The following is a 19,812-nucleotide window of genomic DNA, read 5'->3' as shown; positions in this document are numbered from 1 at the left end:
TAAAAAATGAGGATAAGCTCATTTAAAAAAATCTTCATACAGAAACAAAATGTGCATGTTTACCCTTTCAGCCTGGTAATGTTCACAAATAATATCTAATTTAATACTAATTAAAGAGTTGCTTAAATGTGTTGTACCTGCAAATATTTCACCTTTGAAACAAAATGTGCAAAAATATTCGACATGTTTTCTAATACATAGTTGAAATATAATAAAACCATCAACTCAGCATGTGAGACACAAAACAGACCAAAACACGTTTGAAAGCTGCTTGCTTTGCTTGATTTAATTCATCCATCTGTAGCACTTTGTCCAGCGTGAGCGACAGAACAAAAAGTGACATTGACACACTCTATAATGCGCACTTCAGCAAAAGCATGTGGTCAAGGTAAAATGAGATTTAAAAAAAAACTAACAAAACATGATCAATAAAAACGTGAGGTTGACACAGGCGAACACAGAACGCTGGAAAACACGCCGGAATCAAAGTAGAGAATTATTATTGAGATACCGTACATTGATAAATGATTAAACAGGCTACAGTTGTAGTCACGGAATAGACCTGTATGAATAAACACATAATTATACATCAAAACTGATTAATGATGCCATTTGGACAAGAAGATGAACTGCTACCATAAATGTAATCGTAAACTATGGGTTATAGAGCTATAGATATGAGTATTGCTTGATTTTAACAATCATATCCATACCATGCAATGCAAAGCATGTAACCCCAAACGTTGTGATTTGTCAAGAAAAATTACTTTTGTCAATAAAAATGAGCAGTTATGCGGTGATACATGCTTTTCATTGCACAGCAAGGATATTTGTGTGACTGTTCACAAGACATAGACATTCAAGCGTTAAACAATGTCGGCAGATTTCCTTCATAATTCACCTTTCGCTAAGACCCGCCCCCTTAGCGACCGTTGCTAAGTACGTCAAGCTTTCTGATTCAACATGACGCTCCCGCCATCTGAAGTATTACCCAGGCCACAATAAGCTTTCAATAACGGGATTTCCAACCAAATGTTTTGACATTTTTACACAAATTTAATAAAAATGCCCCAAAAAAACAACCTCTCGGTCGACTGTCAACAAAAGAGTTATGTCGCTTCTTTTATTAATTTCAGAAATAATAAAATGTCTTCATCCCCCGAACAGACTTCAGTTCATCGTCAACCGCCATTTTTTGTGACGTAATATCCAGTCAAAACAAGCAACGTGTATCGTCGTTTATTCGCAAAAACTGTTTCTGTAGCCACGATGTGCATCCCCCCCCCCCCACTCCAAGCATAATTTTATTTTTGCGAATTTTAGGCTTTTCGAATTTCTAGCGTTTCCATTCAGGGTTATGTTTGCAATTTTTAGTAAGTCAAATAAAAATAGTTAGACGGAAACCCACCTAATGACACATGGAACAACCGAAACTGTTATTAAGGAGCAACACGTGGCTAAAGCTAGCAAAAGTCTGTGTTTACTTATACAATCGTTCATTCGGCTAGCTTAGCTCGCTAAGGCATTTTTAATTAAATGTTAGCGATTTGGTTACCGTGCTGAGAACAACATACTGTGATTCTATAGATAATACGAGTACATTGCCAACTACAATTTTTGACGTACTGAATCTACGTAACGGGTGCATAGCTTTAATCAGAGCCTGAATTTCACATGCCGGTTCCCTATGCATTTGCATCCACTTTCTACGGCACGTATCTTCAATCGAGTTGTGATTTTGGTCGAAAGGCATGATGAACCCGCCAACATTTCCTTTCAAAAGCACAAAACACTAAAGGTATCATTGAAGTCACCAGGAAAGTGTTGGACCGTTGTTCGGTACTGCACTCTGATTGGCTAGTCTGTGTTTCAGGGGCGTGGCTTAGCGAAAAGGTGAATAGCACAGCAGCTACATACACATCTCCAACTTCTACTTAGGGGACATTCAATTACTTGTTGCACTTTTTGGCCCTCCATAGCGCACACACACACACACACAGACAGTATGCTCGGTACGGTTACCGCCTGACACCTGTGTCATGACACTCACATCAGCCATTGCCCGTAGCGGCATAAGCAAATCCCAAAATACAAAAAAAACAGGGAATTGCTTGGACAAATTGTAACGTCACATACGTTCAATAAAACCCAAAGGAACAACAGAGGTCGTATAAATGTTGTGCTTCTTTAATTTCAGTTCATAGAGTCCTTCAGCATCCCCCGCTTATATTTAAACTTTGCTTATATTTAATATATAGTGATTAATGTACACGTATAATCCACACTGAGTTTACTTTCTTTGCGGCGAGCAGAGAGGCTACCATCCGCCTCATCCGTCATCTCGTTCTGTCTTTCCAGTTCATTCATTCATGCTTCACTTAGTTGAAGCTGTCTCGGTCGCTCAGCGGCTCGACTGGTGGCGAAGGTCAGCAGAAGGAAAAGTTCACCCACATTATCTGTCTCGTTCGCTAGCTCCCTGGAGCCCCTCGTTCTTTTCCCTCAGGTTATCTTTGGTAGAGTGTCCGACACTTTGGTGTGTCTCGGGAAGGGAGGAAAGGGAGGAAAGGGGGGGGGAGGATGGTCATACATGAAGGCTAATAATGAAGACGAGGGGACTCTTGACATGGATATTAGGAGATCTAATGGACTAATAGAGGAGATGTTTTTCTTAAATACATGATAGGAATATGTTTGTTACAGTATGTCGTTGGAGCAAAAATGTTGAAATCAAGTAAAGGCTGCACGGATCAACGATGCAGGGAGGACACAGGCGAGATGGGGAAGAAGTCTGGGAGTCGGGTCGAGAGAAGAAGTAAGAGCGCGAGTTAGGGCAGTGTCTGTCAGCACAGACAGAAGGTGGCGCTGTGGTCAACCGCTCATCATCTGCAGAGCAAGGCGGCGACGCAGGAGAGGAAAACGGTCACCCATCTGGCCACTGGGAGCGCCTGTGAGCCACCGATCAGAACTATGAACGAGAGAGAAGAGACACTCAATTGAGGTAATATGATCAGATTTTCAATACATGTTGTTTTATGACTTTCCGGGATTATTACCAACTGTCCTACTTCGGAAATTGAGAGACATAATGATTTATTTTGTATTCGATATTAGTAATCAGAAGAACAGAAAATTGTCATTAACTCATTTGCTCCCCAAAACGTATAAATATGTTACGATTTATATTGATTGATAGTTCATTTTTACGCATTTATTACTATACTACTGTATTTTATATTTATTTATTTTTATGTTTTTTATTGTTGTATTCATTTTTTACATTTAATTTATGTATATATAAATATATATATATATATATATATATATAAATAAATAAATAAATAAATAAATAAATATATTTATATATTTTTTTTTAATTATTATTATTATTATTATTTATTTATTTTCATGTAAATCAATTTGGGTGTTTTCTAAATATATTTTTAAGATTTATTATTATTTTAACTTTTACTCATTTATTTTTTATTTTGGCAGTTTCGGTCCTCCATACTACTCGAGTTGAGTACTCGTACTGGTATCGATCTGGAAAAAAAAGTGGTATCGAACGTCCCAAGTTATAATATACAGTAATCCAGTGTTCTGATTCATTCCCTGGATAGAAACTATGTTTTGGCACATTTTGAAGATTAATCAAAAGTTCCTTCCACTTTGAATACATGTCAAGCCCAAGTTGAGGTGAATGCTTTGCTATTCCTGCTGTTTAGCTCACCAACTGCACGTTGGCAGACTTCACGTTTGTGTCTTACAGGAAGCGTTCAGCCGCCCGCCTGCCTGATAATTACCCATCTGCCAGCCCGGTGAGTTCCTACTCGCGCGCAACCTGCAGGACAACCTCACACAACTCTCAAGAGCTCAAGAGCTTTCCCCTTCCTGTTTACACCTTCATCCATTATTTAAAGCATCCGCCAGTGTCTTTACGCACACATATGTGCCACATCTCACACGAGCGGGCAAGCGAGCAAGAGCACATGCACACACGGCAAGCTGTGGGTTTGAGGAGCTAAAAAAAAAAAAGAGAGTGTTAATAATTCACTTTCTCAGTTTTGTTGCTTTTCTCGGGCTCTGGTGTTGTGGGCCAGGCTGACTGTGAAGGTGTTTTCTCACCTGAGATGCTTTCACAATGACCTTTAGACCAAATAACAAATTGTCATGACCCACCTTTACATTTGGCTGTCACTCCATAAATAAACTATGATTCAACATTGGCAGGCAGTTGTTTGATTCAGCGTCACACATTTGAGGGGAGGGGAATTCTCCCATGTGACCAAACAAACTAGCTGGCAACATACACTGATGTTAACAAAGTTCAAGAATAGTGCAAAAAGATGATAAAAAAACATAATTGCAAATTGACCCTATCGTGAAACTAGAGTCTTACTTTAAATCAGCTTCTCTGCCACAAATGCCTTTTTACCTCCTACATGTACTTACACACAAACACGCACACACGATCCGAGCCGCACTCTTTCTGTCTACACCGAAATATTTCTCCATCATTTCATTTGTATCAGGATGAACACTTCCCCCACTCATGTCTAAGAGAGCCCTTAAGAATGCGGCTCTGCAGAGGTGTACTGATAATAAAGTAGATTGATGAATAACAGGGGGAAAGTTTCAGCGTGGGTGCAGAAAGTTTGAGGATGAAAGTGTACATATATTTGTGGTGGAAGGGAAATGTGAAATATATAAAAGACAAAATACATGGTAGACAATTTGGCCATCAAAAACAGCATATTATAAAATGTTCTCATATATTAAAAACATTATTTTTTTAGGATTTTATGATTGTATTATTGTCACTTACATTTTTATGTACAGCACTTTGTTAGTGCTATTTAAATCAATTTGAATTGAGTGTTTTGATTTTCATCAAACAGTGACAAATGATTGCATGTTTTTCCCATGTATTTAATATTCACCTGTGAAAACCAGTCCCCAATCTATCTTACCTGTCTTACCTGCGCTGGCAACAGTGTTCTCCTGCTTGCATTTGCCCATGGTGATAGACACATCGTCGATAGCAATGTCGCCCTCGAAGCTTTTCCCTCGGATTCCCTCGAAAATAATCTGGAAAAGACAAAATGAGACAAATGAGACAAATTCGTAAAATTGCATTTAGTTTAAAGAAAAAATCGCATGTAGAATAGAAATCAATGTTTAAGTTGTTTGAATCTGATGGAATGGCCATTACATGAGGTCCCTCAAGGGTCGATCCTTGGACTCTTAAGGGATACTTGGCTCATTGAGCCATTTTCAGCAGCAAAAAGTTTATATTTTGTCCAGAATGAATTTGGTAACTTGATTATTTTTCATGTACAATTAATACCTTTAACCACTAATTTTCCCACTTGCTGTCGATGGAAGAAAACATAAACTGTGCTGAGGAAGTTGGTACCGACCAATCATGGCTCAGTTTGCTAAACCCAAACCAAACCCAGAAAACAGGTGAGCCATGATTGGTCGTTACCTACTTCCTCAAAAAATTTGTTTTAAAAGTTATGAATTGTACAAGAAAAATAATGAAGTTATCAAATTCATTCTGGACAAAATATTAACTTTTTACTGCTGAAAATGGCTCAATGAGTCAAGTATCCCTCTAAATGAAAATGACAATTCCCAGTAGTCCATTAGTAATATCACCTACGACTTGTAGGTTCGATTTACCACAAAATCCAACAATGGGGGAACCCACCCGCCGACATTGACTTAACAAGCAATGACAAGTAAATTGTTGGTGTAACATGAACATGTGGGACGACTATCAGTGTGAAGTTGGGAATCGGATCATACTGTAAATCTGACCAATAATCTTCCAATGTGAGGGAGCGTTTGTCTTTTTGTGCAACCACAACAACAAATAAATAAATCCAAAGAAGAGATTCGTTTACAAACTTTCAGGCGACTTTCCCATTTCAGGCAGCAGCCATCTGGTTTTGACTGACAGTCTAATTACTGTGTTGTGCCGAGGCTCCAAAAGCCCATCGCACCCAGCTAATCAAAAGCCGAGCATATTCTGCCTGGAATATACCGGGGGAGCGCAAACAAACAAGGAAACTACTTTGTTGGAGCAAAGTAACAATAATGGCACAACTATAACAGATATTGGCAAAAGTTTACTTATACAAAATATGACATATTGTCTGAAGTGTAATGAATGATGTCTTAAAAGTGTGATTTGTGGCTTGTGCTGCAACTCATGAGCAAGGCAAGTACAGATTAGTCCATAATAAAATAGATGTTACTCAGAAATTCGTTATCCAATATTTTGCCGATGATAACATCACGATGTAGTGATTATATACAGTATGCAAGTGATCCAGAACAAATATTCAAATATTGGAGAAAAAAATAATTGAATACAAAAATATCTTTCCATACAAGTAAAATGATTAACTGGACTCTCCAACATGCATCCTCCAACTGTTTTCTTAACTTTTTCTCTTTGAAAGCAAAGCAAATTTGACTCTATTTCGAGTAGGACCACATAGACTTTTAGAGTAGGCTAATATTTATACTTGGAAGAGAGTCAAATAAAGATTTTTTTTTTTTAAAGTCACTCAAGGGTTGAGGAACAAACTCACGACCTTCAGCTTGGGAGACACACTACCACTTGAGCTATGCCCTTCCTACCTTTTGCTTATCTCCAAGAGACCAAAAACAAAAAGCTGAAGGTCGTGATTTCGTTCCTCAACCCTTGAGGGACTTTTATTTATTTATTTTAAATTCATTATTTTACTCTCTCCCAAGTGTAAATATTACTCTAAAACTGAGTCTATTTGGTCCCACTCTAAATAGAGTCAAATTTACTCTACAGAATTGAATGTGTATTTTTCGCAGATTCTAGTATAGTTCACACAAAAAAATTATCTACGTCACCACCTAGCAAGCAAAAATGGCGGTGAACATGCAAATGAAGTTTCTCCACAATATATTGAAATTGAAATTATTTTTCGAAAAATGTATCTTATGCTTGTAGCATGTGTATTTTTCGCAGATTCTAGTATAGTTCACACAAAAAAATTATCTACGTCACCACCTAGCAAGCAAAAATGGCGGTGAACATGCAAATGAAGTTTCTCCACAATATATTGAAATTGAAATTATTTTTCGAAAAATGTATCTTATGCTTGTAGCAACCAAATAAATCATATAGAGCAACACTTTGTTACAGTTGGGGTTGCTTTTAAGGGGGGGGAACTACACATGTTGAAAACCTTCCATGTCAGGACTAAAAGCACGAATTATCAACTAACTCAAAAACTGTTTTTCTACTAATTGTAGTGTCTGATTTTTGTATAAAATACAACTAAATTACAATTGAGACCAGACCTTATTTTTTTATTTTTTTATTTTTTTAAGTGGGAGGTTCTACAATGAGAGGTACTCTCCTCTCTCTTGACATGCTCATTTTAAAATAATGGTCAAAGTTTCTGCATTATCTATGAACGACCTTTATCTGCTGTGTAAACGCATGTCATCATGACAACATGCTTCAGTGCCCTTGCAAACATGTTTGCGGGAAACAAGTCAACGTTAAGCTTGTTGCATAATAAGAGACAATGCAAAAATAATTGGGAGATGGAAATCCACAGATTAACAAGTGACCTTGGCAAATAAGCGCAGTTTCCTTGAGCCTGTGTGAAAACGTAAATAAGATGCATAACAAATTGCACAAAAGCAAATGAGCAACATCTTGTAACATCATTCATGCCGATGTCTCTGTGGGGCTTTTGTAACTGTTAGCAAAGTCACTTCCAAAGACGGTTTTGTGGGATTTTGTATAAAGAGTAAAACTATTTAAGAAGAAGAAAATATAATAGTATTTTTTTCGTGTGGCTTAAATAGTGTTGCGTGACAAAGATTGGCGTGAATGAAGGGGGAACATAAACATCTTGACTTGACAGCGGCTGGCATGGCTGCTTTAGAGCGCCTTGTTGTCACGCCTTGGAAAAGCCCCACAACGACCTGGGTGCTTTAATCAAATATGTTTTTCGTGCTTAAACGTGTTAAGTACAGAATAAGCATAAGAAAGATGCTAGCTAAAGTAGCATTTGTAGCAATAGCAATAGTATTGGACTGATGTTTGAGTGGGGCGTGGTTTCATCGCATTAAGCAGATACACCCAGTGTTTGAGAGCCGCAAAAAATTTCACGACTTTACAATTTTGGAGACAATTTTTTGACAACTGTTTTAATCATTTGAATTTGGCAGGCTTGTTAATAACATTCTTGCTTATATGCGTGTTTACTACTTATTGTCACTTTCTCAGGGTCTCCAGGATAACGTCCAAAGTTAAACTCCCCAAAAGTTGTATTTTTGGGAATTCTACCAAAAGATTTTGTTCAAACAGGCCTCAACAGTCAAAAAAATAAAAAATAAAATCATCCCTCATTATGTACAATGTCACTTTAGAATTCAGCTCAGTCTTGGCATCATATTTTGGACTAACTCTAAATCTTATTGTCACTTTCTCAGGGTCTCCAGGATAACGTCCAAAGTTAAACTCCCCAAAAGTTGTATTTTTGGGAATTCTACCAAAAGATTTTGTTCAAACAGGCCTCAACAGTCAAAAAAATAAAAAATAAAATCATCCCTCATTATGTACAATGTCACTTTAGAATTCAGCTCAGTCTTGGCATCATATTTTGGACTAACTCCTGAAGTGTGAACCAGTGAAGCAAAAATTAAACATGGGAGGTAGAAAAGGGTCTGGCTATGTTAATTGCATACACATAATATTTGCATGTAAATACACACACTTGTCAAACTACACTTAACGCCACCAGCTTTTCCATTAATTGTTATTCAGGCAAGTTGAGTAGTTTTAATAGTAATATTTATTTATTCTATATTCTCTTCCACTTCCATGACACTTACGAATGCTATTTCAGCCCGGACAGTTAAAAAAAGAAAGAGTTTGTATATCCTGTTGTAAAATGTGTTGTAGGTCAACCAGCAACCCAGAATGGATTGTGTTCCACTTTGGAGATTCCACTTTTTTCTCCATTTTTGGCACATTAAAGAAAACAGGAAAAATGAGGTTTCAATATTCACATAGGCAGGTGAAGATGATTAACGATGAAGGCCTTGCTGTATTAATCTGATGCATAATGTCTCTTTTTTTTCTTCAAAAGACAAAGATTAAAGAGTGCTTGGGAACACTTTGTCAGATTATACGGCTTGTACTGTAAATAGATGTAGAAATGGGGTTATGGGTCACAGAAGGTAGCCGCCGTCCTTAATGTGCCTGATGTATAAGGCTGACATTCACCAGTAATTACGCACCCTACTTTGTGACACGCGTGTAAAACGTGCTCACTTTTAAGTCCTTGTCGGCGAAGCGTGTCACTGAGGAAGTCGCCCGCGTGCGACTGCGTGTCTTCGACATCAAAGCGGCTACAGTAAAGCTTCGAGCCGGCGCTACCAATGTGTCGCTTTGTCGAGCTTTGTAACCTTTAACGCTGCCACTGATGTGCAGTCCGCGTACAAGAGGGGACACGGCCGCGAGGGACGAGACTTGGGGAGAGTTGACTCGGGGAAAAAAGAAAGAAAGAAATAACAACTACGCAGGTAGCAAATTCCGCACGAAACACAAGATGGCCCCCGGGTAGTCCACACGGGTTCAAGCAGGGACACGCTCTCATGTGCTTCACCATTGATTTTATATGTATGGATAAGTTCTTGACCTGAATAAACAAGTGGCATCAAGGCCAGCAGTTCTAACTAAGTCAATTTCAGACAGGATGGTGATTGGCACGCTCACAGGCGCGAGACAGATGGCGCTTTGCTGGAACAATAACAAGCCATCGCCGCAGATCTGCTGACTGACAACGCGAGGCAATTTTGAAATGTGCACGCCAAGCTAAAAACAAAACAGCAAAATAATTGTTTTGGTTACACGCCTCCCCGGGAGCTGCAATAAAGACGAAATTAAGAACAAAAAAGCTCATAAAATGGCGATTTTCATTTTATGAATTTGCATGATGTTTATCTCTGCAGCAGTAAACAATTTGAATTTTTCCACAGCAGTTGTGTTTGGCCCGGCTCTTGTTTTGGAGGGACAGGAAGAGAGGCACGCTCTCAAAGACATCCACTTTTGTTGGCAGCAGCAACAAAGCAAGGGGGAGCTGCCGAGACGAGTGGCAGCACCTCAAAGGCCTCTGGCGTGTGCAGTCAGCGTGCTGCACACATGACTGAAAAAGTTTTGCCTTCTCTACGGTGACACTCGACATGAAACAAACATCCATGTGAGGCCGCATGTGCTGACACAGATAACATTTGCTTTAAATGTGCAACTCTTAAAGAGGATTTTGGAGGTAGCTACACATGATAATTGTTCTGACATTTAAGAAGAGGATGACAGGTGGTAAGGTGATAAAAAAAAAAAGTGTATTGTATCCCACAGGAATACAATGGATTCAAAACGGTCAATATCACCATGAGGTGCCTTGGAGATGTTCCATTAAAAAAAAAAAATCCACTGAACTTCAAAATCATTGTGCGTAGATGATATAAATGAATTGTAAAAAGAAAATGTGCATGCTAAAAGCAAAATGTGTCAGAGGGTGGACAACACTGATCGGAATATATGACTGGATAGGCGATAGCCCATACACGCCCGTGCAAGCCGTTGAAGTCACAGGGCGGCCATCTTGTTCCTCCCATCTCGCGAGCAGACTACTGTATAAACTATTTAGTATATGTACAGATGAGACATATACAGCTCGCAGGTAGTTAGTATAAGGCCGGGGGGCTGGGTGGTCACCATTTTTTAAGTAAGTAAAATAAAAATAAAAAATAACAAAATAAAAAATGAACAAGCGAACTGATCTAAATGTACAAAAAAAATTCTAGGTTTTCATACTCTTGTTAACAAAAATGGAGAAAAAAAAGTTAAACTAATAGAAATAATTAAAATTAAAAAGTCTAGATGTTAATGGCAGTCAATGAGTTACAGCAAGTTGTAAAATGTCTGAAGTCCTCTTTTTTATGCTTAACAAGTTTAAAACATCATAAATCATGCTGTTTCTACTACATACTGTTTCAAATGTTCTCCAATTTCCATACTGTAAAGTAAATATATAGGATTGTATGCTGAGAAATGTTTCTTGGTAAGAGCAATATAGCAGCCTTGTGACTTCAGAAGTCTTGGCCTATCGGCTATCCAGGCATATATTCAGATCAGTGGTGGACAATGACAGGGTAGACATTTTTTAGCTAATGTTAGAATTTAACTCATTTAATCCCAGCCATTTTACTGAATTTCAACTGATCTTGTAAGGCCCACAGAATATTGTGTTCTATTTCTTTATAAACATGGAACCTACCAAAACAAAGATTAGACTATCTTCTTTCAGCAGAAAAAAAGTGTACTTTTATCTTTTTCCGTTCTTATCAGCGTTAGAATAAAAATAGCAAAATTTTGTCTAAATACCAATTCCTGACCAAAAAAACATAGAAAATTAGTTTTTTTTTTTTTAAACAAACAATTTGGATATAAACACTACTATTTTTTTTTATTTTGTGACAGCTCAAACATCTACATCTAAATCAACAGCATTCCAAAAAGTGCTTCTTTAGAACAAAATAACAGTTTATTTCAAATAAAAAAAAGGGCTAGTCTTGACTCCAGCTCTGCCGCAGCATCCAAAAAGTGTTTCAGCCCTTCACTGAACAAAGGCAAAATTCTAGTTGTAATTTCCCTGAAAACAGAGGTTTCTTGAAGGGGACGTTTCCCCATAATGACCCTGAGCCCCTATTTGAGATGATGCGTCAGTGACCACGTATTACTTATTATTATATAATTTTTTTTAATATCACAATGATTTACACTACTACACCATAGCTCTCAGTACATTGTCTTCTATGCCATGTCTAGCGCAACTAACGGCGTTACTGTAAAGGTGCTATGTACCAGTAGTTGTCAACGTCTGGCAAAAACTGACATTTTCACAGGTGAAGCTCATGTGATCAATCCAACAAGAACAGGTGAACACGGGTCACGCACACTGCCTGAACTCAACGCTACTGACATTTAACATTTACCTGACTTCCCAAAAAAATCAAGCAAGCGAGTCACACACACAAACACACACACAGGCTGAAACTTAAAAGGGCAACTTCTCTAAGTTTATATGTTAATGTCAGCGTACTTGTCACGGTGAGCAAGAAAAAGCCCGTGAAAACCCTGTTGTCTCCTCGGTCATGTTCCCAGGCTTCCTTCAACAACACTAAAGGCTTTCACTTGAAGGAATGCGGGGACTTGTTGTTTTTCAACTTCTCATTCTAATTTATGCAAAGCGGATGGACTGGGATTTGGGGGAAAACACAAACAAACAAAAAACACCCAAAAATGCCTTTTTTCTGAAAGTAGAAAACAAATCCAAGATTTAATCAATGACTTTTTGTGCGTGTGTCATCATGAAGCAATAAAGGCATTGTGGAGAATAGCTTTTTTAGGTCCATTTAATTTTCTGTTGATATCAAAACAGCAAAAATGGCATCAGTGTGGACCATAAATACAATTTAGTTTGGAAATATTGCTACAGTATTTAGCTACAATAAAATATTGTGAAAAATGAATGGAGTGAGGTTTAACGTTAGCATGCCACTGAGCTAATATCTACTATGCTAAGTTTTCATTCAACAGTGAAAGACGCTTCCTTGATGATATCTAATAGAGGAAATTTTGCTATTGGGAATTTTGTGTGTGTGTGTGGGGGTGGGGGGGAGATATCTTACTTGTGGGAAGAAAAAAACTAATGTAAATGTGTAATTATTATACTAGACCACCATTACAATTTTAATGTCATGCATTGTCTGGAGGGCACTTGCTACAGTTTGGGACTCATTGCACTCTATTGCGCAAAGCTTTCTTTTCCTCCCCCATTTTCTCCTGTAAGGTCTAATTCAGATCCTGATCATGGCATATATGTGATCATATATGGCATATATGGCAACGGGTATAGAAAAAAGTCATCAGATGAGAATGAGAATCTTTTCCAAATAAATCTGTGGCGTCGATGGACAAATCCGATTTAGCTGTATGCCACTCTTGATGTATACTGTACAGTATAGTACCTACCGAAACAATGCCGATAGTTGCCGAGTGTTTCCTGAGTGGCGGTGAGAACTTTGTAAGATGGTGATGCCGTCAAGAAAAGAGATCACTCAGTTTCAGTTGAAAATATTCACCAAACAGTTTGTATGGGCCAAAATTCAGATTTTTCTCAGAATCGACGTCAAAATTAGCATGAAATTTCAAACGGTGTCACTTGCTCATAAAACTCGACTTCCATAGCACAAAGCCAAACCAAAGCAGTGTTGGCAGTAGAATAGGTCATACACTTTTGCCATCAATTGTTTTATTGGTGTATTTGTTATGAAGTTAAGGATATTTTTACTCCACAAAAATGTCAGGCACTTGACACGTTTGTAATAGTAGTTAATTGAATAGTCCAACACCGCATTATAATGACAAATAATATACATAATGGATGGATATATAAAGAAAAAACAAATCAGATATATAAGGCATTACATGGAATCCAATAAAAAGCCATCCTTTGCTTTATCAAAACTGGAATGAAATGACAACCAGCTGATTCCCATTGTCAACATCAGACCAACTAATCATTATTATTGATCGCACCAGAAACGCTCACCACCGAAAAAGTGGGAAGGAGTGACAGAATAGGATGAAGATGTGGGACGGCAGTACCGGAGGCAGTCTAAAGAGGGGAAAACGCAGAGCAGTGCGAGAGAGAGAGAGAGAGAGAAGGCTGATGGAGGAATGAAACGGTCGGAGAGAGAAATGGGATTCGCCCCGCGGCCCCTGATACATAAGAAAGTTTTAAGAAAGAAGGGGAAAGTGTGACAGGGAGGGCTAGAGCAAAAATAAAAAATAAAAAAATAAAGTAGTTTATCAGCTCACCTCAGATGGCCTGTGCCGCATTCGCACCACTCGCCATACTTTGTGTTTGTATGTGTCCAACAGCTAAAAGTCCTCGAATGTCTCGGGGCGTTGCTTTAAAAGCGTTCAAGAATGGCATTTTAAAAGAAACAACCTGATTAATTCAGCAAAAGTCAAAATGTCAAGTGTTACGTGTTAGGTGTGTGTGGGTAGCAGCATTCATAATTTAGCACATCATATTTGAATATATTTCAGGAACTACCAATTAGTATTGTAGCTGACATTTAGGAGGAAGCTAAGCACATTATATAGTCACAATAGCCGTTAGCTTAGCCTCTGGTATTTTTCCTCTTAGCTTGAAGTGACCATCAAACATGACTGATTTGCATTCGACCATTCAGTTTGGCTCAAACATCGAACGTCACACACTCAACGGCAATCACTCTTTCTACAACAAGTGGGTGAGTCACTGCATGAATAGGTCAATCTTTTATTGCAGCTCAGTGTAGGACCGCGTTGAGTTTGGTTGCTCCTCAGCGTGCTGCTCGTCCACCTTAACGACAAGACAAGCTTTGCACATGAGCTGAATGCGTAATGCCGTCATTAGAGGTTCTTCCACTCAACTAGACATTCCGATTGGGCGTGTCGATGCCGCCATGAGCAAAATGAGGATTAATACATCACGGCAATCCTTTGATATCATACAGATGTGAACACCATAGAGATGGCATCAAAGTAAAGGCATTTAGACCAGACCTAAGCATAATACATCTTATGAATGGATGCTGAGTGTTTAATCAGAAAAATCACACTTTTTTGGCTGTGCAGATTTATCCCATCGATTGAAGTTTATCAATTTGGCACCTTCATGAAATATATGCACTCTGGGTGGGGCGACCTTGAAATTTGGGTGCTCCCAGAGAAATATTTTCCCATTAATAAATTACTGATTTCTTTTTTATTTTTTGATTGTGCATTGCATTGCTTATAGCAACTTTAACTCACTTTGCATCGTCTCCTAAGCGCTCAGTTATGAGCACCGTGTTACGATTAAATATCTCGTATTGGATTTATTAAAAAGTGAATGTAAAAATACATATTTGGTGGTTGCGCAAGAATTTCCAGGTTACACATGGTGGGTGTGTCAGAAGCCTAGACAGGAGAAATTGAAAAAAAAGAAAAAAAGAAATGCCGTTGACTTAAGAGTCTTTGTTGAAAATTCACCAAGTTATTTTTATATACCAATGTATGTTTAATCAAATGAAGCAACAAAGTTATAAATTATCCATAACTTATAAATATAAATTGTTCCAACAGTATGAGTTCTGTGCACGCAGGCGACAGTTCCACCGGCAATTAGCGGCAGATAGCAAACCTATCTGGTGTGTTCCTCTGCCAAGTCACCACCTTTGTACAGATTAAAGTTCCTCAACAGCCTTATTTAACTTGAAGGATGATAGAGTGTTAATAAAAGTATTGATTTAAAGGTCATATAATATTCTATGAATAACAAATGTAACTTTCAGGCACCATATGTGCGGCACATTAATATGGCTTTGTGGTTACAAGTATGGCTACTATTTTTAAATTTTGCACATTAAATCAGGTTCATGTATTTACATTTTTACCTTTTTGTAATTATTTGAGCAACTCGCCTCAAAGTGTTATTCACCTTTGAACATACATAAACAATTGAAAACGTGTATGGATGTGTGAAAATTATTATGCATTTAAGTTACATTAACATAATGTTGAGTTTTGTTGATTTTTTATCTCTGTACAGTGTGTCAAAGTTTTTCTATCCATCAGAATGTATAATACTAAAATTGAGATCTCACTTTGCTTCATCTATCCTTCCTCTGGTCTCCTGAAAACTTCCTGATTCTGTTGGGATTCTAAAATATCCGGTGATGGTGAAGGGTCTTGGATTTCTAACTGGTTTCAAAGATGTGAATTAAAAAGCAGAATAAATAAAAAAAAAAAAAAAAAAAGGGAAAGCGATGATGTTGAGATGTTGACTCCTAAAATATTAATAATAATAATAATAATAATAAAATAAATAATAACAATAATGAAAAAAAATAATAATAATAATGACAAGTGTTATTATTATATTACTAAAATTGTGGAACTGATTAATTGATTTATAAAAATGTATATCTCATCTGCGTCAAATGAGCCACAAATTATGTTGTCATTTCCTCATACAATGGCTGGGTTTAATTGCTCAACTCATAGTAAACGTTTTTTCAAGTACAGTATATAAACAAATTTTTACGTTGTATTTAATTTGTAATATTTATCCATTTCTACAGTCTTTGTCCTTATTAGGGTTTCAGGTCAGATGAAGACTACCCCAGCTGACTTTGAGCGAGAGGCAGGGTACACCTTGGACTGGTCGCCCGTCTGTCCCAGAGTACATACAGACCAACTACCATTCACATTCACAATTAAGAATCTCAGATTAACCTTATAGCCATTTTTCTGGGATAATTTTGCCCAACAGCATGAGTACGGACATTATTCTAAGTGACAGGGTTACAAACATGACAAGTAACCACATTCATATCCGGATTGACTGTACTATTCAAGATCACTGTATATAGCGCTCCACTCCTGCCATGAGAGATGGGAGTCACGTATGCAGCCTACTCGGTTGCCACGGAGACGCTTCTTTCGCAGGCGTCCCCCCTCTCATCCATCTTGCTTTACGAGTCGATATGATGAATATTTAAGATGCAGTAATCACTTTTATTGATGTGGCAAATATATGTGCCATATGATTTTCTTCGCCACACACACTCATCGTAGACTACTGTAGAATTTAGTGTGAACGGGTAAAGTTTATGAATTTATTCACTTTTTTTTTTTTTTTAAGTAATTTGCTCAAACCTGCATATACTGTAGCTGCCGGTTCTGGTAGACTTCCATCATAACCATTATTTTACATTTTTGCTCCACCACCCACCAACCAGACTTGCGGGGATATACATTATAACACAATCAACACACACTGCACGTAATGTTTAATGCACTTGAGTCCGACTTGGAAGGCGCATACTGTGGGCAAGGTGGAGCATATTTGATATTAAAGCACTTGCATTGCTTTATGAATATTCATCATGATGTTGGGCACGTGTGCATGGCTACACAGTAATGATATGATATGCACTCCAAAATGCTATCAATTTGTAATGCTTCCAATAAAAACACTCCAGAAAAAAAAAACATGATACTGTATGTAATGAATGGCTTTTGTTTGCAAGGCGTTCTCCATGTGAGCCACACGCATCAAAATGAACCTGAGCTTGTGTGTGTGTGTGAGTTTACTATAGGCGCTCATTACATTGCTCAATCAATACACCGCTGAGATCGCCTAACATCCTAGAGGAGAGTACCTCTGCTTGTGCGCTCTTTCAGACGTATCCCAATGTTCCCCATACTCGTGAAGGAAGCACATAGCAGCAGAAACAAAGTTAATGAAGGGCTCACGCACCCCCCAGCGTAGGTTTTCAGTCTACATTCATCATGGATTCGATTTCCCCCATGCATGCACACACTGAGAGAATCAGGAATCATTACAACACAACTTGCAGGCATCCCCTGCACATAAATAAACATGTTAATTGACCTGTCATAGCTAATTGCTGCAGGGGATAGGAGACTGCTGTGTGTGTGCGTCTGTGTATGTGTAAGCGAATGTAATTGGATCTAACATGGTACTTATGCAGGTGGATAGGATATATATATATATTTTTTAAACAGATGTTTGTTTAAAAAATGTGCGTAAGCATTATTTCCCTGTATTAGTAAGGACTTAGTACCCAGATTTCACTGTCCTCTTTGAGGACAGAAAATTACAGTCCAAGAGGAAAATGCATTGCGATAAGGGAAAGTGTCAGATTTTGTTGTTTGTTCGGGGGGAAAAGTGTATTATGGGGCCATTTGTCAGTTTAGCAATGTGATGGCATCAAAAAGAGAGCAGGGTAAGAGGTCCACCACAAGGCCAGAGAAAGGGAAACAGACACATCTAAAATAGACTGATATCAACAAACACTCAAGAGCGGGAGGAAAAAAACTAATTTGTTTGCCCTTACGACTTTTCACACCGCTGAGTTGTAAACTTACTCAGCCTGACACAAACAACCAAATAGTGGGTTGAAATTCCGGGGAAATTGACTTCTAGCCCGATGTTGAGTCATCTTTACTCGTCTTATTAGATGCCATCCGGGGAGAACTAACTGGGAGCACTGACACGCTGCAGGCCAAAAATATGATGTTATGTTTGTTATCTTTCCTGAAAATGTTTATCCACGCTCACATTTGGGCAAGAAACGATAACAGTTCAGACAGAGCAGGCAGCATCGATCATCTGTCAATTTGATGGAATAGTGAATGAGAGATGATGGATGGATGGATGGAGGGATGGATGGGTATATGGATGGATGGATTGTATAGAAAGATGGACAGACAAGATGGATGGATGGATGGACAAATGGAAGGATGGATGGACGAATGGATGGACAGATGGAAGGATGGATGGATGAATGGATGGAAATATGGATGGATGATCGATGGATGGGAAGATGGATAAATGGATGGATGGATTGGATAGAAAGATGGAAAGACAAGAGGGATGGATAGATGAACAGATGGATGGACGGATGGATGGATGGATGGACAGATGAAAAGATGGATGGAAAGATGGAAAGATGGATGGATGGAAAGATGGATGGATGGATTGGATAGAAAGATGGAAAGACAAGACGGACGGATGGATGGACAGGTGGATGGATGGACAGATGGAAGGATGGATGGATGAATGGATGGACAGATGGATGGAAGATGGATGGATGGAAAGATGGATGGATGGATTGGATAGAAAGATGGAAAGACAAGACGAATGGATGGATGAACAGACGGATGGATGGGTGGACAGATGGATGGATGGATGGATGAATGGACAAGATACAGTGTTGGACATTTTTCCGAATGGTTGCATGGGGATGGATGGCTGGAAGGACTGACATATGGATCGAGATAATGTTGTATAAATATTGACAGGCAGACTGATGGGAATACAGTAATGTGGGTTTGGTGGAAGGAAATGTCGGCTGGATGGAGGAATGGGCGCCAGATAATGTTGGATGAGCAATTATAGTTAATAGACAATAGTCCATCCATGCATCCATATATACATCCTAAGGGATGGGCGAATACCGATACCAGGTGTAGTTGGTCTGATACTGGCCTTATTTCAAGGTATAAGGTACTCATGACGGCGACCAATACCAGTATTGGTTGAATGAAATTGTACAACTGCTATTGGGACTTATTCTGGCTATATATTTTATCAACAAATGGAAACAAAATCATAAAAAAGCAATTTTAAGGAAAAATGCAATATTGAGATGTATAGGTCTTCCTTTAAAATGATCGGTTATTTACGTACTCAAGAGTTGAGCATCGGTACTGGTATGCGATACAATGTATATTATAATCATCAATCATCTTGTACAAATGCATTATTGCAATATAATATGGTCAGCCAACTTGTTCATCATCACTAGTTTGCAATGAGGATTTATTTCTACGTAGAGTCCGTGTCATTGGGTGGGTACATCCTGTTTTGATCTGTGAAATAAGCACAATAACTTATTGTCCACCCTGAGATCAGCACATTCTCCACCTGCGGGCAAATAATCATCTGGTAGCTGCATGGACAAGCTTGTTGCTGACATTCAGCAGCAAAAAAAAAAGCTGAATGTTCACTAAAAAGATTCTCATTTATCAATACGGACTTCCATCCAAAAATAACAAAATGTTCCAAATTTCCAAAATGATGTATTTCACGAGAAAAAATAAACATTTAACTGCCAGTG

At 38.3% G+C, this 19,812-nt stretch overlaps 1 protein-coding gene across 3 annotated transcripts in view; it reads right to left on the bottom strand.

Annotated features, from left to right (window-relative positions):
- Nucleotides 1-259: 259 nt before the first annotated feature.
- Nucleotides 260-19,812, bottom strand: part of mdga1 (MAM domain containing glycosylphosphatidylinositol anchor 1) — a 173,729-nt gene continuing 154,176 nt past the window's right edge. For 2 of the 3 annotated variants that reach the window (XM_077564192.1, XM_077564193.1), the window contains 2 exons: nt 4,968-5,085; nt 260-2,965 (listed from right to left, as the gene is read on the bottom strand). In XM_077564192.1, the coding sequence (XP_077420318.1) occupies nt 2,880-2,965; nt 4,968-5,085 (204 nt within the window). In that variant the 3' untranslated portion in view covers nt 260-2,879. The remainder of the gene's footprint in view (nt 2,966-4,967; nt 5,086-19,812) is intronic. The other variant, XM_077564194.1, reaches the window with a different exon arrangement.

This window comes from Vanacampus margaritifer, chromosome 4 (assembly GCF_051991255.1).
Source record: "Vanacampus margaritifer isolate UIUO_Vmar chromosome 4, RoL_Vmar_1.0, whole genome shotgun sequence".
NCBI lineage: Eukaryota > Metazoa > Chordata > Actinopteri > Syngnathiformes > Syngnathidae > Vanacampus > Vanacampus margaritifer.
The sequence above is the reverse complement of the archived record's forward strand: the minus strand, read 5'-3'. Positions and strand labels throughout refer to the sequence as shown.